The 25,565-nt window shown below is 39.7% G+C and overlaps 2 protein-coding genes across 6 annotated transcripts in view; one reads left to right on the top strand and one right to left on the bottom strand.

Annotated features, from left to right (window-relative positions):
- Nucleotides 1-3,210, bottom strand: part of Skp2 (S-phase kinase associated protein 2) — a 46,959-nt gene extending 43,749 nt beyond the window's left edge. For 2 of the 4 annotated variants that reach the window (XR_007214125.1, XM_048368380.1), the window contains exons 1-2: nt 2,993-3,210; nt 2,245-2,516 (exon numbers count right to left, since the gene is read on the bottom strand). Coding sequence is in view for 2 of the 4 variants with exons in the window: in XM_048368380.1 (XP_048224337.1) it covers nt 2,245-2,516; nt 2,993-3,036 (316 nt within the window). In the remaining 2 variants the exon portion in view is untranslated. Of the gene's footprint in view, nt 1-2,244; nt 2,561-2,992 lie in introns of those variants that run through there. The other 2 variants (XM_048368381.1, XM_048368382.1) reach the window with 2 other exon arrangements.
- A 204-nt stretch (nt 3,211-3,414) lies between these two features.
- Nucleotides 3,415-25,565, top strand: part of Lmbrd2 (LMBR1 domain containing 2) — a 44,052-nt gene continuing 21,901 nt past the window's right edge. Inside the window, exons 1-6 of one of the 2 annotated variants that reach the window (XM_048368502.1) lie at nt 3,415-3,606; nt 9,217-9,452; nt 11,382-11,479; nt 13,892-13,987; nt 16,843-17,010; nt 18,190-18,400. In XM_048368502.1, the coding sequence (XP_048224459.1) occupies nt 9,279-9,452; nt 11,382-11,479; nt 13,892-13,987; nt 16,843-17,010; nt 18,190-18,400 (747 nt within the window). In that variant the 5' untranslated portion in view covers nt 3,415-3,606; nt 9,217-9,278. The remainder of the gene's footprint in view (nt 3,607-9,216; nt 9,453-11,381; nt 11,480-13,891; nt 13,988-16,842; nt 17,011-18,189; nt 18,401-25,565) is intronic. The other variant, XM_048368503.1, reaches the window with a different exon arrangement.

Raw genomic sequence — 25,565 nt, 5'->3', positions numbered from 1 at the left:
TGAGTTTAATTATATTATTACACATGCCAACAGTATGCTAACTGCTTCACGCAGTCTCTGCTTCACGTAGTTTCTGCTTCACAGAAACCCATGAAATGGCAATTATCACTCCATTTCAAAGGTGAAACAACTGAGGCTCACAGCAAACTTCCCAAAGTGGGTATGACTGAAACTCAGATTGTCTTATCTCCTCTTCTACTGTCTTGCTGTATTTTTTGTTTGTCTTCATTTTTAAGATAAGGTCTTGCTATGTACAGGCTTGCCTGTAACATGAAATCCTTCTTCCTCAGCTTGCTGAGTTCTGAAATTACAGATGTGTACCACCATGCCCAGCATTAATCTAATTCTTGATATGGACTCCAATACTGTAATTTGGACAAGGCTTCCTTTCCCAAATAAAGGATTGAGAAAATTAAACAAATGCTTTCAGCAAGCAATCAGCCCAAATTCATCTACTCTTTTGCCAAGTCAAATATGAAAATTTAGGACTATAATCATTTACCTTGGCTCTGAAGGAGTATTCATCTTTTTCATCACACAATTTCAGTTTAGACTCTGATCACTTCCTTTTATGAATAATTTCAACAATCCCTCAAACTCTGTTGTCTCTAACATTTGAATATATTCAGGATAAATACTACTGCTTATTTCTGTTCCTCCCTTCTCCTACCATCTCTTAACAAATCTCTAAGCTTCTACCCACCACTCATTCCATTTCAGTCTCCGCGTATCTTGTGTCCTCTTGAATAGTTCCATCAGGTCTGGCCACAACTCAGCTCAACAGCACTTCTTGCCTGACCTGCGTCTCTTTTCCCTTTTCCTACTCAATTGTCATAAGGCTCCCTTGTTGTTCATCCTTTGTCCCAAGATCTTGCAATAGGTCATCCTTTTGCCTGCGGCTATTTTCTCCAAGACATTTGCCAGGCATGCTCCCTGGCCTACTTCAGGTCTCTGCTTAGAGGACACTGTCCAATTGAGCATTAAGGCATTCCCTCAATTCTGTTTAAAATCACAATCTACCTTCCAACCCTAGGGCTGCTTCTTCCTCTTGGTGGACTCTATTTTGTTTTCAGTCACAGCACTTTTCATCTTCTAGCACACTATACATGGCAGATACTGTTCACTGTGTTCCCTAACAAGACTGGAAGCTCCATGGAGAAATGTCTATTTTGCTCACCACCATATCCACAGCAACTAGAACCATGTCTAGCATGTAATATGTGCTCAGAAAATATTTACTGAATTGTTATTTTAAATTACTTGCTACCAAAAAACCTGATCCCTGTCCCACCCCTGCCACTAAGGTCAAAGGTCAAATGCTTGCCTTACTCCAGGACTTCTTCTTTTTTGGAGGGGGGGGGGGTACTTGAACCCAGGGGGGCATTGCTTCTAAGCTTTTCTTTTTCTCTCAAGGCTAGCATTCTACCACTTGAGCCAAAACTTTACTTCTGATGTTTATGCCAAGAATGGTTTTGAACTACAATCCTCAGATTTCAATAGCTAAGATTACAGGTGTGAGCCATCATCCAGCTACTTCAGGATTTTGATCGATCCAGAAGGTACCCAGTAGGAATGTGGACCCTTTAAAAGGGGAATAATATGGTTCCTATGTTTTAGTCAATTCATTCTATTTGTAGACAATGAATCCATTATAATTCAGGCAAGAGATGGAATGCTTAAGAAATACTAGAAAAAAGGAAAGATGTAATAATGATTGATTTGAATATGGGCAGTGGGGAAAAGCTGACTTTAGTTTTTCTGTTAGGTGACTTAAAAGGTAACACTATTGGAATGGAGATAGAACTTCTCAGGAGATGCCTGTTTGAAAGTGGACTTGGGGACTTAAGTCTTTTCTTACATTAATATTTGCTTTAGCAGTCCATTTACAAATAAAATGACTAAAGCAGGAAAGTTCACTGGAATTATAAACAGATAGAATACTAGAAGATCATAGTTTATGTTTCCACTTATCAGTAGCTCTGAGTTAGACTTTGAGCAGGCAGATTCTCCTCTAAGGAAAAAGACAGGAATGTTGTCTCATAGGTTAAGTTAAAGTCAACTGTGCACCAGAAGATAAATATCTATGAAGATTCTGGTAAACTTCAATTATGACTGGTCCCATTTAACTGCAAAATAACCTTAGAACCAGGCAATTTTGTAAAGATCTCCCAAGAGGGCTTGCCAACAAAATGTTTGGTTCAATCTACCTCTTACTTAACTGACAGTGCTATCCTTCGCTCTTACCTGGACAGGTCTCTCGATTCAGTTTAGGCCGGCGCATGATCACAAAGTCTTTGTCATTCCCTTTGCTCCTGTGCCTTTTCCTTTGTGGGCTCTGGGAGCGGCCCAGGATTGGGAGTAGTTCCTGGGGGATGTTCTCACTGTCCACATCTTCCTTTTCCAGGGTGGAGACACCCATGCCTGACAGCAGTTCAGAAGTTTTGCTGGAATCCCATCCCCACGTGAAGCTGGTGGTAACATTGCTACTCTGATCCGGAATCTCTTGGAGATGCTTCCTGTAGAAGGGCACAAGACCCCCATTTCTTTTCAAAACACATCCCTAAATAATTCCAAGGTGGGCATGAAAGAAGCATTATGTACTGTCGAAAAGATCCACAACAGCTACTAAAATCACAGTTAAAAACAAAGCAGAACACGATGCAGCAATCTTTTGAGGGGCGAAAAGAGAAAACTGAACCAGAAAAGGCTTTTGGATTTACCATCACGCAGGCCTGGAGAACTTCTCTCCTTGGGGGGAAGGAGAAAGAGGGAGGGAAATCACAGCGGTGGAAAACGGTTGCAGGAAAACCCAACGAAGGAAGGCAAGTGAAACAGCACGCAGACCTTCCCACGAAAGCATCCAACCATCCATCCATCCCTTGCCCTGAAAAGGGCCCAGCAGCCATGCATAACAATCTCAGCAATAATACGAGCGGCCTACAAGAATGACAACGGTCCATTCATACTCGGCTCCTTTTTACAAACGGCTTACCGGTGCATGGCGTCCTCTGGTTCGAGAGTTTTAAACTCGTTCATTAGTGGCAGAGCGGCCCGTCTTCCCAATTCCCGCTAAACTCGCGTGGCAGCCCCCAGCAAGCGGCCCCGGCCGCGGCAGCCTGAACCGAGAATTCTAGTAACGTTCCATCCTCCCCGCGCGCGCAGCTCTCTTCTGCCCGCTCACTCGCACGACCGCCGCCTACTGCCGGCGCTCAGCCTGCAGGGAATTGTAGTTCCTGGCCCGCCTTCCAGGCCCACGGGCTCACTGCGACTTCCGTTTGGCCCGCCTACCAGATACCCACAAAACCCCGCGACCTGCCAGCGCTGGGGGACGGGGGGGGGGGGGGGGAAGCGGAAGTGGGCGGAGCTCCGAGGCGCCGGGCCGGACCGCGCCAGCGGGAAGGCGGGGAAGCGGAAGTGGGCGGAGCTCCGGCTGACTGGGGAAATGTCAGCCGCTTGACTGCGGAGGGGTTCTCGTCTCTCTGGAACCTGTAGGCCTTGGGTTGACTGTCACCGCGAACGCCTCAGGGCGTGGGTCTCTAACCCTGGCCAGCTGCGGCGGACGCGGTTTCCCAGTCCCTTCCAGACGCTGTCTGGCGAGATCGGACGGTGAGGGTGAGGGGGAGCGCGTGGGGTGGGTTGGGGTCCGGGGTCCGGGGTCTGGAGCGAGAGTCGGTGACCCCAGAGACCCCGAGCAGCTGTCACCTCGGGGCCCGCATCCCTGACCTAATGGAGGTAGCAGCTTGGCCCCTCGCCCAAGTGAGAGGCCGAGAGCCCTAAGAGTGACACCTGCCAATCCCTTCTCCCTTCACCTGGGTGAGGGGGTGGCGGCCTCAGGCTGGGTGTTGAGCACCACCAACGGCGCAGATCCCAGACGCTCCCGACGAGGATCAAGCCTGATAGTGCGCGTGAAAGCCTTTTGTAGACGAAAGCGAATTGGAAGCGAGGCGATGGTTTAGTTTTAGGGGAGCCGGAGACCACAGTGCTTCCCACGGTTGGCGAAAAAGCTGCGCGTCCCCTGGCAGCCTTGACAGATCTCACAGATGCTGCGAAGGGCATAAATAAGATGACGGTATGCTTGCGAAGCTCCTTACTGGTGCAGAGCCAGAGGCCACCTGGAAAGCTGGTCACTGCATACTTCAGCGTCGCCACCCAGAAGCGGGGGATTCGGCCTGTCTAGGACTAGGCGAGGTTGGGGCAGTTAGAATGCCACGCGAAATCTACTGTGCACGCTACTAGGTCTGTGACCCCAGGCCACAATGGAAAGGAAAGGAGGATGAATACCAAGCCCAATTTTTAAAAACATGAAGAGGATTTATTTACACAGTTCAGAAGTAGACAGGCCAGCTTAGTCACAAACATTCTAGAATATTCGGTTTGTTCTGTGAGAGATTCTTGTGTTTCTTTGGTCCTTGGCTTGAAAAGTAATTACTTTTGACGGGAAGGAATTCATGAAGACTTAGCTTGATGAGATTGGTGTAAAGAAATGATGTTTTTGCAAATTGATTTTAATCAAAATGATGCAGAATACTAGTCTCAGTGTTCCTACTTAATTAAACTCATGTTACTAGTGAAGCCTCTAGATATTTTTTAATTTAATTTTATTGTATGGTGTTGTACAGAGGGGTTACAGTTACATAAGTAAGGTACATTTCTTGTTGAATATTGTTACCCCTTCTCTCATTTTCCTCCCACTTTCCCTCTCTTCTGGCTCCCCACTCCCAAGTTGTAAAGTTCATTTCCAACATAGTGTCTTGTGAGTATACCTGTATCCATCCTTTTGTGCGTTGTCTCACCATTTTGTTATTCCTCATCCCTTCCTCAAATCAGATAAATGTATATAAAAGATACATGGTACCAAAATCAAAACCAGTGACAAGAGGGAATGTGTAAAGTCACCTTTGTGTTATTTGGAGAAAGCAGTTGCCTTTTTTGAATGGATATGATTTTTATTACAAAGGAATTGAAATACACTACTTCAGATGTAGATGTTATAGGTTGGGACGATCTAAATGTAAAGATATGAAATAACTTCGTTCAGCCTTGGGTTTAGCTAGGAGTTCCCAGAAAACATACATTCAAAAAGAATAGACACACAATATGTCTATCTTAATTGCTAAAACCAGTAATATAATTATATTATCCAGATGCACCTATTATATCCAATGAATCCTAAAATGCAAAGCTTTCTTCAAGTGGAGAGTATAAAGAGTACCAGAAAAACATAAGTATCAGAAAAACTTGCCAGCGGGCTGGGGATATGGCCTAGTGGCAAGAGTGCTTGCCTCCTATACATGAGGCCCTGGGTTCAATTCCCCAGCACCACATATACAGAAAATGGCCAGAAGTGGCGCTGTGGCTCAGGTGGCAGAGTGCTAGCCTTGAGCAAAAAGAAGCCTGGGACAGTGCTCAGGCCCTGAGTCCAAGCCCCAGGACTGGCCAACAAAAAAAAAAAAAAAAAAAAAAGAAAGAAAGAAAGAAAAACTTGGCAGCTATTGCTCCATCAGTGATATACAGGACCACCTCACTTAACTCCCACACTAAAGAAAAGAAAACAGAGAGAGAGAAAGAGAGAAGACAAGTAACTGTGAGAAGATAGATGCATGTTAATTAACTTGATAAAAATAACAGTTTCAATGTAGATTATGTACTTACATATAAAATAATGTATATGTTTTTTATTTTTGTATTTTAAGTACTTGTACAAAAGGGTTTTATTTCAACATGTTAATATATGAGTATAATGCATCTTGGTCAATGTCATTCCTTCTATTATTCTTCTCCCCCCCCCCCCCATTTATCCCAACTGTACCCATAGTATGCTTTTAAAAAAAGATATACAGAGCCACATGCAAAGACTTGAGGCCTTTTAAATGGAGGACACACACCAGTCAACAGACAGCTCAGAAGGAAACAGGAATCATGGTCTTATAACCACAAAGGATGAAAATTTACCAATAGACTGAGACTGAGTGAACTTAGATTCTTCTCCACAAAGGAATTTAAACACACGTAACACCTTGAGACCCTGAACAGAGAACTCAGTTGAGCCATGCTGTACTGGGACTTGTAACCCACAGAAGCTATAAAATAATAAATAGTTGTGGTTATAAGTCACTAAGTTGTTAATGGTACCTTGTTACAGCAGTGAAGGGTGACTAGTACAATGAATAAAAGAAGAGCTGTAACAAGATGATCTCTTTATTAGTATAAGAAAGGATCTGTGATTCTACTTACTCATCTACAACGTTGTAAGTACTGTGATTATGGCTGAGAAACTGCGAAGCATAGTAAAACAAAAATGTGATTTTATTGTTTATGCCCATTGTCTTACAACCTATTATTTAACATTTTCACATAATTATTGTACCCTTTTTAATGCATATTGCATAGGATATGTTTATCTAGTCTTTTTGGTTTATATAGTAATGGGAAAATTTCTAATGTCATAAATAATTTTAACAAACATTTTGAATACGTTAATAATATGCCATTAATTTGCTCTGCCATACTTTAGTAGTTTTTTGGTACTTGCTAACATTTACTCTTTTCTATTATTATCTTACCCATTGCACTGGAAAGTTTCAGGTAAATAAATAACTGAGTCAGTAAGTCAAACTACAAAGAGGCTCTTCTGAGAATGTGAGACTTACACTGAAAGGGTTTTTGTTTGTTTTTTGGTCCTGGAGTTTGTACCCTGGGCTTGGATGATGTCCCTGAGGTCTTTGAGACCTACGACTTGAGCCACGGTGCCACTTGTGGTTTTCTGGTGTTCATTGGAAATAAGAGTCTCATAGACTTTCCTGCCCCCAGCTGGTGTTGAACTGCTTGTGATCCTCAGATCGCATCCTCCTGAGTAGCTAGGATTACAGGCGGGATTACCAGCGCCCAGGCTTGATTTTTTTTTTTTTAAGCTGGAAGTAGTTTTCTTTAGCACATTCCACCTTGAATTCTCAACTAACATCTTAGTCTATGCTTTTCTTAAAGATAAGATCTGTGGCCAATTACTGTGGCTCTGTAATCCTTGCTGATAGGAGATGGAGATTCCGGGCCAGCATAAGCAAAAAAGAATTTTTTTAATTGGAAGACCCCATGTCAGGCAGTACAATGCTGGGCATGCTGTCACCTTGCCTGACATCCCAGCTACAGGGAAACCATAAATAGGAAGGTCACAGGCCAGGCTATATGGAATGTAAATGTGAGACACAATTACAAAAATAACTAAAAGTGCAAAAATAAGGAGCGAGGACATGGCTGAAGTGGTAGGGTACCTGGCTAGCAAATGCCAAGGCTTAAGTTCAAACCCTAATAATGCCAGAATAACCATGAGGAGGAGGAGGAGGAGGAGGAAGGACTCTTATGGTTGTGGTATATGTCTTTTCATTGAATGTGTAATTTAAAATTTTTGATAATTTGCAGAGGAATTAAGTAAGCCCTTTGAGTTGTAATAAATATATGTAAAATGAGTTTACCATAATGAGAATTTTCTGTTGCTTTGAATCAAGAAGTAATAGAGAGTGTAAACATTAGGGCATATAGTAATGGATTTTTATTCATTTATTCTTTCAATATATATATATATATATAATTTTTTTTTTTTTTTTTGGCCAGTCCTGGGCCTTGGACTCAGGGCCTGAGCACTGTCCCTGGCTTCTTCCCACTCAAGGCTAGCACTCTGCCACTTGAGCCACAGCGCCGCTTCTGGCCGTTTTCTGTATATGTGGTGCTGGGGAATCGAACCTAGGGCCTCGTGTATCCGAGGCAGGCACTCTTGCCACTAGGCTATATCCCCAGCCCTCAATAGATATTTTTGATACATAGCATGAGCCAGACACTGCAATAGAAATTTAGGATATTATAGTGAATAAAAGGGTTAAGCCTGTTCTTTCACGGAACACAGTGGTAGTGGAAGAGAGTAACTGGAATACAATATGCATTGTATCAAGTGAATAAATGTATTGAACGTAAGCAGTAGGATAAGAGGATGAAGTTTCAGAATGATGAGAGAGGCTCAATATTAGATGATTAAGAAACATGAAAATATGGATAGTTGACATATGCAGAGAAATTGAAGGAGTCTCTTCAACAGTATAAAGAAATAGTGAGAAGAATAGTTTGGGGAATATTTTGTGATATTTAATAAAGGAGTATTTCTTACATATATTTAATTTTAGCTTATTAATGTACTCAAACTGTAATTCTTTTTTTATAAACAGTTTGGGCTGCTGATGTTTGTAGATTAGAGGTATTTTATTGATGATGCCTTGTTTGGTTCCATTAATATTTTGATTTTCAAAGTTAAGATATTGTTATTTACATAGTTAAAATTATATATTGATCTACCCTAGTAAAAGTAAATTATGTTATGTAGGAGTAGAGAGATACCAAATAAATCACCTGTTGATATCTGTGTCACTAACATTTATACTTGAAAGTATTTTCAAGCTGGACATTATGGCATATCCTTGTATTCTGAGTACCTAGTAGATAAAGGCAAGCCTGGGCTATAAAATAAGACCTTGTGTCAAAAACAGCAGCAACAAAAAGAGACAGACACACACATACACACACACACACACACACACAGTTTGTGTATTTGCCTATAAAGTAACTTGATTTAAAGCAAATAAGATTATGTAGATAAGTGGAAAGAGATGAGTATATCTTATTAAAAGCAAAGTAGCTAAATTTAAATCATTAAAGTTGATTTGTTAAATAAAACTAACATGTATATGTTTCAAACAAAGAAAAGGTTACTTTAAAATGGTTCCATTTTTCTGACTCTTCCTCTCAGAAAATCTTTAATTGTGGGCTATAGATGACCTAGAAAACATTTTAATTAATTATTTAATTTCCTAAGTTAGTATAAATATCTAATCTGGTAGAATAGCATTATTAGTGTGAAATGTTCGGTTAGGATTAGGAAACCAAGACCAAATGTGCTAAAACTGTTCACATTTGATATTATGAACTATAAATTGTAGTACTTTAAGAATTGTTATGACCTTTGTAAAAAATAGCTTTTATTTTCTGAAAATATAGTGGTGAGAAATTTTAAAAAATGGATATAATGTCCTGACATTAAAAGTTACCCTTCTCATCTAATTTGGAATCCAATATGAAGTTATATGTCAGTTTTCCAAGAAATTTATTAATAACTAATAAGTATTTGGAATATTTCCACATTTCCTGTATTGATGGTACATTTTTCTTTTTCAGTGAACAGAGATGGTCCAGACTCTACATGAATAACCTGGGTCAGACAGAGTGAACATTCAATAATGAGTGGTGCAGCATTGGGACTTGAGATTGTTTTTGTTTTTTTTCTGGCATTATTCCTACTTCATCGATATGGAGACTTTAAGAAACAACATAGACTTGTAATTATCGGAACACTGCTTGCTTGGTATCTCTGCTTTCTTATTGTCTTCATCTTGCCGTTGGATGTTAGTACGGTAAGATGTGAAATTGACTTTCACAATTTAAAGAGCAATTGTAACACACAGTTTGTTTGATAATATATATATCCACACACACATATAATTATTTATTATATGTGCCAGTTCTGGGTCTAGAACCAGGGCTTAGGCACTGTCTCTTAGCTGTTATGCTCAGTGCTAGTGCTCTACTGCTTACTTAAGCCACAGCTTTTTAAAAATTACTTCCAGCTTTTTGGTGATTAGCTAATTGGAGATAAGAATTTCTTGGACTTTCCTGCTCAGTGTGGCTTTGAACTGTGATCCTCAGATTTTAGCCTCCAGAGTCGCTAGGATTAAAGACGAGTCACCAGTATCTAGCTTGAGATATATTATTTTTTAAGCACAGTTAAATTATGTACTGTTTTTCTTTTATTTAAAAGTTAAAGATTTTTTTGGGGGGGGATTTGATTATTAAACAACATAGTCAGGGAGATATAGGCAGACAAATTTGTAAACTCCAGTTATCTCTTTAAGTGTTGGTAACTTTTTTTTCTTAGATATTTGATAAGCTCAGACATAATTCTACAAAATAAAGGAAATACTCATTTTTTTGCATTGTACTTTATAAAGACTAATCATGGGCTCCAATTTCCTAAAAGAGGACACTCAGCAGTTGGGAAGCTAATAGGATTGTTGGCTGGGCTGGGCTGTTTGCTGTGTGACCTCGGGCAAGGAGCAGACCCCCTGCCCCTCCCCGTTAGGCCCCTCCTCTTTAAGACTAGGAAAATTCCACAGAGTATGGGCCAGGGGAAAGCTCAGTCCTGACATTTAGAGATCCTCAATAAATAGGTTAGTTAATAATGATATTATTCCCATGGCCAGCCTGACCTGACCCCCATTTCTGGCTTCCTCATGCTGTCTCTCTCGTAGGGATCCGGCCTTGGTAGAAGGATGGATGATGTTTATCATCAGTGCTGTTCTAAGCACTCTGGATTGGAGTTTTGTTCTCATACTACCCTTCTCAGATATGTGTGATTGTTATCCTCCTGTGATAGATCACCATGCTTAAGACACTTGACAGTGAAGCTGGCTGCACACCCAAGAAAGCTGGCTCCTGGCTACATGGACAAGCACTAACCGCTGGCTTCCTTTCATTTTTAGTCAATGGGCAGTCCATCCAGAGAGATATCAGATGGAGGGAGGAAAGGAAGGCTGTATTCATACCCCAGTTGCCCTCTCTGAGAGGTCACCCAGGCTGGGCTAGGACCCTGGAAGAGAGGTCACAACTTCTCTCCTAGACTCCAATAAGTAATCTTAGTGTTGTTGTGACCTTAGGCTGCTGCACAACCCTGAGCTTCTTCCATACTCTTTCCCAGCTTTGTAAACAGTTCCCATTTAACCAGGCCAGCTGCTACCTGCTACTGTCTCTCAGCTATAGGTAGAACAGAGCTCCAGTTGTCCTGGGCTTTATTAAAAATGTTTGCCTGTCATATTTTTAAATTTCATTTTTAAAAAAAGATTTCGATGCATACAAAGGGTGTACGATGAAAAGTCTCAGAAGCAGAAGTGGTAGAAGCTCAAGTGGTAGAGCACCAGCCTTGAGAGAAATAAAAAGCCAAGTGAACACACAAGGCTGAATTCAAGCCCTAGTACCAACACATACACAACAGGACCTACACACACACACACACACACACACACACACACACACACACACACACACACAAACAAACAAAAAAAGACAAACGTTTGAGCTGGGCACTGATGGCTCATGCCTACCTCAGGCTTAGATCCGAGAATCCCATTTTGAGGCCAGCCTAGGCAGATCAATCCAAGAGATTCTTACCTCCCAAGAGACTTTCACCTCCAGTTAAGCAGCAAAAAAAGCCAGAAGTGGAAGTATGGCCCAAGTGATGTTGGTAACTTTTTAGTGATCATTTTTTAACCATTTATCTATTGCTCCAGACAATATACAACCGGTGCCGGCATGCTGCTGCAAACTCAAGCCCTCCTGAGAGTAGCAATGTTACAGGGTCCTATGCAACTGTCACACCAGCTACAAGGTATTTCTTTTTCCTTTCCTTTTTATGTAAATGTTGTAGAAGGAAATTTGTTAAACACTTGTCAAGTTTTACCATCCAGGTTCAATATTTAGAAAAGTTGTATTCATTCTCTGTTGACTCTCCCACTTAGATCCCTTGCTAGTAGTAGTCTTTTTTTTTTATCATGTTACATTCTATTCTCATTTAATCTTCAGAGATTTATTAGTACACAAAGCCTTTTCATTGTGGCAGTGGGAAATCTATTGACTAATGTATTTATGTATTTGTTATTATTTTATTATCTTTAAGTAGTTGTACAAAGGGGTTTTAATTCAGTATGTCAGTTTGTGAGTACAATGTACCGTAATCAATGTCACCCTTTCAGCATTTCCTCCCGTCACTCCCAATCCCATCTATTCCTTCCATTCATTTGGTTCCATTTTCATGTATACGTATTGAATATTATGACTTCATTCTCTCACCCTTCCCTCCATTTGTCCGTTCCGTTCCCTCTTCCCTTGACCCCAGTCCTCTATCACCAACAATGCACATTCCAACTTTCTGGTATTCGTTTTGTTAAACTGTAAGCTATTTGTTCAGAGGAGCTATACCATTGGAATTGTCCCTACCACGCTTTAGTTGATATGTATGATATGACCCTTTCACATATTTATATTTAAAAAAATGAATATTCTGCTGTGGTTCTTTCCCATACTAAGTTCCACCTATTTTTCCTTTCAGCCTCTGTCTCATGTCTAAAAATGGAGTGAGAACATTCCCACATTTCTGCACCATAAATAAATAAATAAGCATGCAATTTTCCTATGCCTAATTTACAAGGTCGTTATGAAACCCAAAGGGCTTAATTCTTTTGTATTGCACATCATTTAAGAGCATTGTAGTTCTATATCTGGAATGAATAAAGTTCCAATTGTTAAAAGGTTATATTGAATTTATATCAAATTTCTAAGTAAAAATGAATCTATATTGACATAAGGCCTTTGCCAATGTTTTAGGTAATATTTGTGCTCTTTGTGTAGCTTGGAAAAAACCTTTAACTAGAATAATGGTTAGTTTAAGATGTAGATGTTACTCTTTTGCAAAATACCAGTAAAATGGATATGCATCAGCAATTACAACGTTTAGAAGTCCTGGATTAAAGAATATATCCTCAGAATCTAGGTAGCTCTTATGAGGAAGGATTGCCAGAAACTTAACAGAAAATTTAAAGAGAATTGTGTATGGATAAATGTTCTTCATGGGAGCTGTTATGCCAACTGATTTAATTAGCATTCCAATTTTCTAGTTACTGGGAATTAATTAGCTAATATCCTCTACCCAACCCTTACTCATAAGTTATAACGAAAAAAGAGAACCAACCCTACACATAGGATGAGTGTATGTCTTAAGAAATTTGGTATCATGATGCATTTACTTTTTTTAAAAAACATTTTTGCCAGTCTTGGGGCTTGAACTCAGGGACTGAGCACTGTCCCTGGCTTCTTTTTGCTCAAGGCTAGCACTCTACCACTTAAGCCACAGCACCACTTTTGGATTTTTCTGTATATATGGTGCTGAGGAATGGAATCCAGGGCTTCATGCATGCTAGGCAAGCACTCTACCACTAGGTCACATTCCCAGCCCCCATGCTTTTGCTTTTTGAAGACTTTTATTATCAGTTGAACGTTATCCCCTTTATTCACTTAATATCTAAAAGTACAATGAAATTTGGAAACTTAAATAGTATCCTTTTCTTCTTTTTTTTTTTTTTAATTTTTCTGCCTGTCCTGGGGCTTCAGCTCAGGGCCTGGGCGTTGTCCCTTAGCCTCTTTGTGTTCAAGGCTAGTGCTCTACAGAGCCACAGGGCCAGTTGTGGCTTTTCCCCAGTAGTTTATTGGAGATTAGAGTCTCATGGACTTTTCTCCCCAGGCTGGCTTTGAATCTAGATCCTCAGATCTCAGCCTCCTGAGCAGTTAGGGTTACAGGTATGAGCCACTGGCACTTGGCTCATCCTTTTTTTTTTTCTTTAAAAAAAATTTTTTTTTTTGGCCAGTCCTGGGCCTTGGACTCAGGGCCTGAGCACTGTCCCTGGCTTCTTTTTGCTCAAGGCTAGCACTCTGCCACTTGAGCCACAGCGCCGCTTCTGGCCGTTTTCTGTATATGTGGTGCTGGGGAATCGAACCTAGGGCCTCGTGTATCCGAGGCAGGCACTCTTGCCACTAGGCTATATCCCCAGCCCTTTAAAAAATTTTTTAACAAAGTGTTTTGTTCCATTTGTGTGCATTTTGTAGTCTGATAGATTGGCTCTAAATGTTACATTTTCTGTAAAATTTTGTGTTGGTAATTATTAAATGAACTTTACCAAATACAAATAAATTATACAGTTCATTTAATAAAGAAATTGATAATTGACTTTAAATTTTTATTAAACAGACAACACCCATGTTTCAAACCATGGAGTTATATCCCTGATGGAATCATGCCAATTTTCTGGAGGGTAGTATATTGGACATCACAATTTTTAACTTGGTAAGTGTCAGTAAAGGATAAAAGTTTTAAAAGAAGTGTTTTAAAAGTAGACCTTCATATTGTGAAATTTTGTGTCACTTGAGTTTTCCCTTTCTGCTAGCTCAACTCTACCTTTTTTAATTTTTAGTTTTGAAATTTTTTTTTTTTTGGCCAGTCCTGGGGCTTGGACTCAGGGCCTGAGCACTGTCCCTGGCTTCTTTTTGCTCAAGGCTAGCACTCTACCACTTGAGTCACAGCACCACTTCTGGCCATTTTCTGTATATGTGGTGCTGGGGAATTGAACCCAGGGCCTCATGTATATAAGGCAGGCACTCTAGCCACTAGGCCATATCCCCAGCCCAACTCTACCTTTTTTTAAAAAAAGGAGAGCCAAGCACAATGACTCATACTATCATCTTAGCCTTGGGCGGCTAAGATTGGTTCTCAATCAGTAGCTGGGCATAGTGGTGTGCACCTGCTAGCATGGAAGGCTGAGATTGGGAAGGATGGTTTTAGGCAAGTCTGGGCAAAAAAGTTTGCAAGATCCCCATCTCAACAAACAACTTAGATGTGCTATGGGAAGTGTAAAATAGGAGACTTGTGGTCCAGATTTGAGCAAAAAATGAGATCTTGTTCAAAAATAATGAGAGTAAAAGGGCTGGAAACATGACTCAGGTAGAAGAGCACCTGCCTAGCAAGTTGGAGGCCATGAGTTCAAACCCTAGTACCATCATAAAAGAAAACCAGATAAACAATTTTAAAAAAATAAACAAAAAGTTTTACCTGTCACTGTTCCCCTCCACTTATTATCTTGTCTTTTGACTTCCACCCTGGTTTTTTTCTAGTCTCAATTTTATATGAAACTGCTTTTGCTTAGGACACCAACACCGCCTCCCCTATTTTCTTATTCCAAACTTCTGAATTTCCTTTGTGGAAAATTTCTTCATCTTCTATGGTCAATTTTCTAAGTATTGCTCTTCCTTAGAGCCTCATGTTTGGTCGTCTTGTTATCTGACACTCTTTGTATAGCCTTAATTATGCATAGCTTTTAGCTATACGTAGCTATGGTTTCATTCACCAGTAACACTTTCAAAATCCGTGTTTATACCCTTTATTTCTTTATTATTTCTTCAATATTGCCAAAGTGTTCCTCTTTATTTCACTTGCTCTCCATTCTTTACATAAATTATTTCAATACCCTTTGTGGCTCTCTTACTCCCTCTAAAATTCCACTTTTATTCTCATCTATGGCTACTTTCTCCTGACATTGAAAATAGAAATCATCACATGGGAGTTCTTTTATCTTTTCACCAACAGACCTGCCTACCTGCTCACCCAGTCTCCACAGGTGGGAGAGTCATTTTTTTTTTTTTTTTTTTTTGGCCAGTCCTGGGCCTTGGACTCAGGGCCTGAGCACTGTCCCTGGCTTCTTTTTGCTCAAGGCTAGCACTCTGCCACTTGAGCCATAGTGCCACTTCTGGCTGTTTTCTACATATGTGGTGCTGGGGAATTGAACCCAGGGCTTCATGTATAGGAGGCAAGCACTCTTGCCACTAGGCCATATTCCTAGCCCGAGAGTCATTCTTGTTCAACAGACTCCTCTTCCCCAAATATGGACTCATTTCCTTAAGCTCATGTCACCTGCTTATAGTACTTCCAGATTCCAGTTTTGACCAAGTATTTCTCACATCTTTTAAATCAAAGAAACAGATAGAAAAACCCTCAAAAAAAATCTCCCAACTCAAATCCCTTTCTAGCCTCTTCCTCATTGATCTCATCACAACTACATTTTTCAATTGAAGTATAAATTCCTTTAGAAAAATACAAGTCATGTTTAGTCTAACTTTTTTTTTCCCAAAGTGAATGTACCATGTACCAGTACTCAGATGATAGAGGACATTGACAATACCTCCTTCTTCATGCTCCCTGCTAATCATTCCCCGCCCACATTGGTAACTGATTTCCATGACCATATGTTAGTTTTTTCCTGTTTGTGGACTTGATAAACATGAAGTTCTATAATATGACTTTTTTGCATACATTTTTGCAAGGGCCATCTATGCTTTGTATCATGTATCAGTGTGTTTACTTTTCTGTAACACATTCCATTTTACATATATATATATATGTATGTGTATATCATAATTTATACTAGCTAGCCAAACTTCTTAAATGAAAATAGCTATGTTTTGGACTCTTAATTATTATTTACTTACTATTCAATTCACATTACCCTATTTTTCTCTACCATCTGACACACACAGATACTTAATTTTCTTCAACTCAACAACATTTGATTATTGTTTCTGTCTCACCACTTTCAAATCCTTCCTTCTTCTGGTTTCTGCTCTATACATTCCTTGGTTTGCTTTTTTGCCCCTTACTATTCAGTCTTAGTCAGTTTCACTGGCTCTTCTTGTTTTTCTTCCTCTTATTTAATATTAAGACCTCTCCCTTGCAATGGGCATACTTAACCTTTCTAGACCTCATCTACTGATGTTTTAGTACTAATACACAATGTTGGCTCTGGAATTAATCTCTATTTCTAGCTCATTCTCTCATGAAGTCTGACTACAAACCTATTTTAAAAACTCATCTGAAGCCACTCCCAATATTGTATTTTCTACTGTTATATTGCAACCATTTTTGTTCCAGAATTGTTCCTTGCTGCCTCCTGAATCAGGGCATCTGTTTCTCAAAATATAATATTTTAAAAAATTTTAGTCATCTATTATGCCTTACTGAGTTTTAACATATAATTCTCATAGCAATATTTATTAATAAGAAACACATTAAAATTAAGATTCATGTACTTCTGGTATTTTGAGATTATACAGATATGTAATTTTTTAATCATGTATTTTCGGTCCAACTAGGATTCTATTACCCTTTATGCAGTCATATGCAAGATCTGGAGGATTTTCCATTACAGGAAAGATAAAAACTGCATTGATTGAGAATGCAATCTACTATGGCACCTATTTGCTGATTTTTGGAGCATTCTTAATATATGTAGCTGTAAACCCACGTTTGCATTTAGAATGGTAAGAAAAGTACTCTCTTTAAAACATTGTAGTTTTTTAAAATGTATGTTTGTACAGGTGTTTTTTTTTGTTTTGTTTTGTTTTTTGCACTTTGAGCCACAGTGCTACTTCGGAATTTCTGATGGTTAATTGGAGATAAGAATCTCACGGACTTTCCTGTCCTGGCTGGCTTCAAACTGTGATCCTCAGATCTCAGCCCTCTGAGCCCTCTGAGTAACTAGGATTAAAGGTGTTGTTGTTTTTTAAAGTAATAGTTTATTCAAATAGAAACAACATTTTTAGAAGTATAAGTGAGTTAACTCAGAAAGAAAAGTTTAGAATGCTTATATCCTTGGCACAGGCTTGAAGTTTAAGGGGGCTTTGTACTTTTGCTATTCACACACATATGTTAACAGACATTTCATTGAGAAGCATAACCAATTGTATGTTCTATGGATTCCATGAAGAGAATGTTTACATAATCTATATTACTACAAAGAATATATGGGATAATTACATCTATAACATAGCTGTTAGGTAATTGATTAATGCTTTGACTAATTATGTGTTAAAAGAAATAACATTTTTAGATAGAATTTCAGAAATAAAAAAACCAAATATCTGGTTTTCTATTTGATTGGAACTTGTGTGTATTTTTCCTTTTGTTTAGATGGGAATATTTGTCCTTAGTATTATTTCGATTTAAATATTTCAGTAAACTGATCTCTGTTTTGTACTTGTGGAGAGCTAGATTTGAAAATTTAGGAATGGAATAATGGAGATATACCTATTACATTCTGAGATTTGTGTAGGTCTACCATAACACAAATTGATTTTTTTTAAATTTCAGGCTTTTATTCATTAACATTTAATAATCAAATGAGCACAAATACTTTTTGGAGAATATATGCATATTTTGTCAGGCATTATCTTAGATTCTAATTTTAACTAGTAGAACCAGTGTTTCTACTGTGAAAGTCCATTTTTTAGACGTTAGCTTCCCATCAAGTACAAAGATTATTTGCTGTGACTGAAAAAAATACCTGAGATTATAAAAGTCTAATTTTTTTTCATATAAAGTCCTGACCATCCTTTAAGGCAATTTTTGAAAAACATTTAATACTTGTTAGGTTTTATTGTTTAGATTTTATATGAAGATGTATTTACCATTTCAATCTGCTTATGTCTTCTCTTTCTTAGGAACCAACTCCAGACAATTGGGATAGCTGCTGCCAATACATGGGGTCTTTTTCTTCTTGTGCTGTTGTTGGGATATGGGTTGGTAGAAATTCCTCGGTCGTACTGGAATGGAGCCAAAAGGGGTTATCTGCTTATGAAGACTTATTTTAAGGCAGCCAAACTGATGACAGAGAAAGCAGATGCTGAAGAGAATTTAGAAGATGTTATGGAGGTAATCAAGAAATTTAAAACTTAAAAGAACAATGGTTACCAAGTTGTGTATATTCTACTTTCATCCTTGTTTTCTTGTTGCTGTAACACATTGATGGACCTCAATCACAAATGTGACATTGTGTCCTCCAGGCTGACTTCTTGTGGCATTTCAAGCTCCAGAGGGGTCATCTCCATCTTTTAACTGACAAAGATAAAGGGAAACTACATTCAGAAATATAGGGGTGTGTCTATTATTTGGGAGTAATTTTAATAATGCTTTCTTTCACTCTGAAAAGCCTCCCAGATTAGACAGCAAGTAATACAGTTACTCAAAAGTAATGGAGGTAAAACCAATACTCAGAAGATACTTCTTCCTGAGACAGTTTAACCCAAGGCAATTCCACCAAGTTTAGAAACTTCTTTAGAGAACAATTTGCCTTGGAGTTGATATCAACAAACATTGTTTGTAATTTTAACAAGGCATTTCCTTTTACTCATTTATAACATGCAGTTGATATGAATCAACTTCCATCAAGTTCAGAGTGTACCTCAAAAGTTAATTCTTTCAACATTGTTCACAAATATACACGACAATTTACAAAATATTTACAATGGTAAGTAATGATTTGGCTGTAGATTTTTTTTTTTTTTTTTTTTTTTTGCCAGTCCTGGGCCTTAGACTCAGGGCCTGAGCACTGTCCCTGGCTTCTCTTTGCTCAAGGCTAGCACTCTGCCACTTGAGCCGCAGCGCCACTTCTGGCCATTTTCTGTATATGTGGTGCTGGGGAATCGAACCCAGGGCTTCAAGTATACAAGGCAAGCGCTCTTGCCACTAGGCCATATCCCCAGACCTGTAGATTTTTTTTTATTTATTAAACAAATTTTTTTGACAAGGTGTTGTGCAAAAGGGGTACAGTTATGTAATAGGGCAGTGTGTACATTTCTTGTGATATCTTACACCCTGTTTTTCTTTCCCTTCCCTAGATCAGGTAGACATGTATACATTACATAGAGTACCAAAAACATATACAGTAGCCATGTGGCCTACGCCAAAGGAAATTCACCTAGGACTTTAAATGTAACATCAACACTAGAGTTTGCTTGTCCTTGTCTTATATGAACATACATACATAGCTTTTGAGCTATTGTGATCCACTGAGAGGTCTATTTTTGGCCTTTATATGTTGAGTAGTTGTTTGGTTTTAGTTACATAATGTAGAGTCGTGACCCAAACCTGTGGGAAATACCATTTGACAAGAAGTTTTTGGTTTCGCAGACCTGGTCTCTACTGTTTCCCCCTCCCCCCACCTTAACAGTCATATATCAAGGAGACCATGCCCCTTTGTTTTCTGTGTTCTAAGCTTGTCTTGCTCAACATTATTTGTTCAAGTTCTGACCATTTCCCTGCGAATACCAATATTTCACCATTTCTAATCGCTACGTAGTATTCCATTTGTATAGGTACCATATTTTTTGGATCCATTCATCTGTAGAGAGGCATTTGGGTTGTTTCCATATTTTGGCTATTGTGAATTATGCTGTGATAAACATGGAAGTGCAGATGTCTTTTTGATATCCTGAGACCTGTTGTTCAGGATAGATGCCTAGGAGTGGTATGGCTGGATCATAGGGTAGGTCTATGTTGAGCTTTTTGAGGAACCTCGATACTGTTCTCCAAAGTGGTTGTACTAATTTGCACTCCCACCAACAATGGAGAAGGGTTCTACTTTCCCCGCACCCCCTCCAGCATTTGTTGTTGCCTGAGTTCAGAGTATAGGCCATTCTAACTGGAGTGAGGTGGTATCTCAGGGTTGTTTTTATTTGCATTTCCTTTACTGCCAGGGATGTTGAATAATTCCTCATATGTTTCTTTGCCATTTTTATCTCTTCTCATGTGAAGTCTCTCTTTAGCTCCTTTGCCCATTTCCTAATTGGTTTATTGGGCTTGGAGGGGCTTAGTTTTTTTGAGTTCTCTGTAGATGACGGATATTAGGGCTTTGTCTGTTGCTGTGCTGGTAAAGATCCTTTCCCATATGGTTGGCTGTCTTTCTAGTTTGGTGGCTATGTCCTTAGCTGTGCAGAAACTTTTTATTTTGTAGTAGTCCCATTTGTCGAGTCTCTCCCCTATCTGTTGTGCCCCTGGGACTCTATTCAGGAAGTTCCTTCCTGTGCCTATAAGTTCTAGCGTCTTTCCTACTCTGTCCTTCAGTAGTTTCAAGGATTCAGGTCTGATGTTGAGGTCCTTGATCCATTTTGAGTTGATCTTGGTGCATGGTGATAGGCTAGGGTCTACTTTGAGTTTTCTGCATATGGCTGCCCTGTTTTTCCAGCACCAGTAGTTGAAGAGGCTCTGTTTTTTCCATTGTATGTCTTTAGCTCCTTTGTCGAATGTCAGCTGACTGTAAGAGTGCGGTTTGTTTCTGGATCTTCAATTCTATTCCATTGGTCTTCAGGTCTGTTTTTATACCAATAGCAGGCTGTTTTTGTTATGATGGCTCTATAATAGAGCTTGAAGTCTGGTATTGTGACACCTCCTGCACTGCTTTTTTTGCCTAGAATTGCTTTGGCTATTCTAGGTCTTTTGCTGTTTCATATGAATTTATGGGTTGCTTTCTCTATTTCAGTGAAGAATGTAGCTGGGATCTTGATGGGGATTGCATTGAATTTGTATAACAATTTGGGCAATATGGCCATTTTCACTATATTGATTCTGCCTACCCATGAGCATGGGAGGTCTTTCCATCTCCTTGTGTCTTCTTTGATTTCCCTTTTTAGATTTTTATAGTTCTCATTAAATAGGTCCTTCACGTCTTTAGTTAGGTTGATGCCTAGGTAATTTATTCTTTTTCTATCTACTGTAAATGGTATTATTTCCATAATTTCCTTTTCTGCTTGTACATTGCTGGTGTACAGAAAAGCTGCTGACTTTTGTGGATTGATTTTGTATCCTGCTACTTTGCCAAAATGGTTTATTAGTTGTAGGAGTTTGGAGACTGAGTTTTTTGGATCCTTCAGATATAAGATCATGTCATCTGGGAATTGGGATAGTTTGATTTTTTCTTTGCCGTTGTGGATCCCTTTGATGTCCTCCTCTTGCCTTATTGCTATGGCTAGGGATTCCAGCACTATGTTGAAAAGAAGTGGGGAGAGTGGGCATTCTTGTCTTGTTCCTGAGTTTAGGGGGAATGATTTTAGTTTCTCCCCATTTAATATGATATTAGCAGTTGGTCTGTTGTATATGGCTTTTATTGTTTTAAGGAATGTTCCATCTATTCCTGTTCTCTCCAGAGCTTTTAATAAGTATGGATGTTGTATTTTGTCAAAGGCTTTTTGGGCATCGACTGAGATAACAATGTGATTCTTGATTTTAGTTCTGTTGTTGTGGTGAATTACATTAATTGCTTTACGGGTGTTGAACCATCCTTGTGTCTGTGGGATGAAACCTACTTGATCATGATGTATAATTTTCTTGATCAGTTTCTGGATCATGTTAGCTAATATTTTATTGAGGAGCTTTGCGTCTGTGTTCATTAGTGATATTGGTCTGTAGTTCTCTTTTTTGTTGGGTCTTTGCCTGGTTTGGGGATGAGTATAATATTAGCTTCATAGAATAAGTTTGGGATTTCTCCCTCTGTTTCTATTTCACGGAAGAGTTTGAGGAGTATTGGTATTAGCTCCTCACTAAAGGTTTTATAGAATTCATTGGTGAATCTATCTGGGCCTGGGCTTTTCTTTGTTGGGAGACTCTTGATTACTCTCTGTATCTCGCTGTAAGTTATTGGTTTATTTAGTTGATTTACTTCTTCTTGATTCAGTTTGAGCAGTTTATACTTCTCTAAGAATTGATCCGTTTCTGTAAAATTATTGTTTTTTAGTGAGTAGAGGTTCTGGCAATAGTTCCTTATGATTGTTTGAATATCATGAATATTTGTTGTAATTTTTCCGGTGGAGCCCCTGATTTTACGGATATGAGTCTCATCTCTTCTTTTTTTTGTAAGTCTTGTGAGGGGTCTGTCAATTTTATTTATTTTCTCAAAGAACCAGCTTTTAGTTTTATTTATTTGTTGAATGGTCTTTCTATTTTCAATCTGATTTATCTCTTCTTTAATCTTTGTGATCTCTCTCCTCCTAGTCATTTTAGATTCGATCATTTTTTTTTTCTCCAGATGTTTTAGTTTCATCGTGAGGTTATTCACCTGTTTTGCTTCTATTCTTTTAATGTGAGTGCTGAGGGCAATGATCTTGCCCCTCAGTACTGCCTTAGCCGTATCCCATAGGTTTCTTTGTGATGTATTTTCATTGTCATTGTGGCTTATGAATATGTTAATTTCATCCTTAATTTGGTCTGTGGCCCAAGTGTTAGATAACAGTGAGAGGTTTATCCTCCAAGTATTTGTTTAGCCTCTGTGGTATCCTTTGTTATTGAGGGTTACCTTGATTCCACTGTGGTCAGATATAATACATGGGATGACATCAGTACTTTTGTATTTGCTGAGGTTCTTTGTGTGGGCTATGACATGATCTATTTTGGAGTATGTTCCATGGGCTGCTAAGAAGAATGTGTGTTGGGTTTCTGTAGGGTGAAAGACTCTCTACAGATCTATCAGATCCATTTTGGATATGGTGTTACTTAGGTCTTCAGCTCCTTTGCTAATCCTCTGGGTGTTGGATCTGTCGCTTGGAGAGAGTGGAGTATTAAAGTCTCCCACTATGATTGTGTTTGGGTCTACCTTGCTCTGTACTTCTGTGAGAATTTGCTTGACATATGTAGGGCCTCTTTTGTTTGGTGAGTATAAATTTATCACTGTGATGTCTTGATTCTGGGTTTTTCCTTTTATTAAAATGTACTGCCCTTCTTTGTCTTTTTGAGTTGATTTTAATGAGAAGTCCAGCTTGTCTGAAATCAGGATGGCTACTCCTGCCGTTTTGGTAAGTGCGTTTGCTTGGAAGATCTTGCTCCATCCTTTCATTTGGAGCCTGTTTTTGTCCCTTCCTGTAAGATGGATCCCTTGAAGACAACAGTTGGAAACTTTTTGTTTACAGATCCACTCTGTCAGTCTGCTCCTCTTTATCAGAGAGTTTATACGTTTTATATTCAAAGAGATCATGGATAAGTGTGGTTTTTTTCCCTTCCATTTTCCTGTTAGGCTGTTTTTCCTCTCCTTTTTTTCTTTTCTTTATTGAGCTGCTCTTTCTGTTGGGCTCTGGCTATTGTAGTTTCTTTCTGTTTCTGTTTGGGGGTCCTGTAGGTTTTCTGTTGGGTGGGGTTCCCCTCTTAGAATTAGCTGTAAGGCTGGTTTTTTATTCACATACTCCTTTAGATCTTCTTTGCTATGGAAAGATCTGTTTTTTCCCTCGACTGTGAATTCTAGTTTTGCTGGATATCTAATTCTGGGTTGGCAATTGTTGGCCTGGAGGACTTGGATTGTGTTCTTTCATGCTCACGCTCTTCATGCGTTGTAGGTTTGTGTGGAGAGGTCAGCTGTGATCCTGATCCTTTTTCCATTATAATATAGCTCTTTCTTCGTTTTGGCTGCATTCAAAATTTGCTCTTTATTCTTGAGATCTGAAGTCTTGATTATTATGTGCCTGGGCGAGGATTTTCTAGGGTCTGGTCTGCCAGGTGTCCTATAGGCTTCTTCTTCTTTTTTTTTTTTTTGGCCAGTCCTAGGCCATGAACTCAGGGCCTGAGCACTATCCCTGGCTTCTTTTTTGGTCAAGGCTAGCACTCTGCCACTTGAGCCACAGCGCCACTTCTGGCCATTTTCTGTATATGTGGTGCTGAGGAATCGAACCCAGGGCCTCATGTATACGAGGCAAGCACTCTTGCCACTAGGCCATATTCCCAGCCCCCTATAGGCTTCTGTTACTTGGATGAAGTCCCTTGTGAGACTGGAGAAGTTTTCTGCAATAACTGTATTGAAAATATGTTGTAGCCCTCTGTTCTGGTATTCGGCTCCTTCATCTATTCCAATTATGCGCAGATTATATCTCTTGTCTTTGTCCACTCACTCCTGGATTAGTTTGCCCTGGAGTTTAACCGTTTCTTGGAGTGTGGTGATTTTCTGGTCCTTATCAGCTGCATCGTCGTCCAAAAGAGAGATTCGGGATTCAATATGATCAATTCTTTGTGATGTGGATTCAAGTGTGGAGTTTATGGATGTCAGTGAGCTATTTGTGGTTGCCAGATTAGCTCTGATCGTGGAAATTTCTTCCTTTAAAGAGTTGTATTTTAAATCTATTTTTTCATGCATTTCGCTTCTCAGGTTGTTACGGTCTTCTTTAACAGAGGAGTGCACTGTATCCATTTTTGCTTCTATTTCTTTCTTGACTTCCTAAAGGTCCTTCAAGACTTCCATTCTAAACTCCTGGAATTGTTTTCTGAATTCATTCCTGAGGCTTTCCATCATTTCTGCTATCTTAGCCTTAGTTGTTTTTTTATTCTCCATCTCCTATTCAGTCGTACTACTTTTTGCACTGATGAGTTGGCTTGACCTTTCATGAAATTTGTAATATTTCTTTGTGATTTGCGCACCTGGAGATCTGCACCTGTAGGTGGCTACCTTGGCTTGGCTTTGTGCCGGTTCCCACTGGTCCGTCAGTGGAGAATTGTTTTTGTCCTGCCTCTGGGTTTGAGTTTGGCTGTTGAACCTTACTGCCCAGTGGGTGAGTGTGACCGTCTTGGTTGTTGTCGAGCTGGTCACCCTCACTGCAATTGGGGTTGGTAGGTTCTGTGTCTGTCTGCAGGACTGTGCCCTGCCACTGTGTTGTGCTGACCCTACTGTGCCCCTGATGGGGGTTTGCGGGTTGCTGATTGAGCATGGCGTGGAGACTTTTCTCTTCTTTGATTCTTTTCCCACTAGGTACCGTGGTCAGAGGAACTCACCTCTCAGATTGAGAATTGCTGCTGAGAGGTGGCTTGCCCACCTTTGTGGATTGCTCCTGTCAGAGCAGGTGTTGCTGTTGAGGGGTGGCCCAACCACCTGTGCGGAGTGTGCCTATCAGAGTGGGCACTGCTGCTAGGGGGCCCTGCCCTCCTGTGTGGAGTGTGCCTATCAGAACAGGTGTTGCTACTGAGGGGGCAGATAGCCCACTTGTGTGCTCCCGCAGGGGGTTGGGCAGTAGATCCTCCTGCTGGAGGGCTAGCATGCTGGCCCTCCAGGGGGGCGCGTGCATGTGCACTC

Source organism: Perognathus longimembris, chromosome 19 (assembly GCF_023159225.1).
Source record: "Perognathus longimembris pacificus isolate PPM17 chromosome 19, ASM2315922v1, whole genome shotgun sequence".
Taxonomy (NCBI): domain Eukaryota; kingdom Metazoa; phylum Chordata; class Mammalia; order Rodentia; family Heteromyidae; genus Perognathus; species Perognathus longimembris.
The sequence above is the reverse complement of the archived record's forward strand: the minus strand, read 5'-3'. Positions and strand labels throughout refer to the sequence as shown.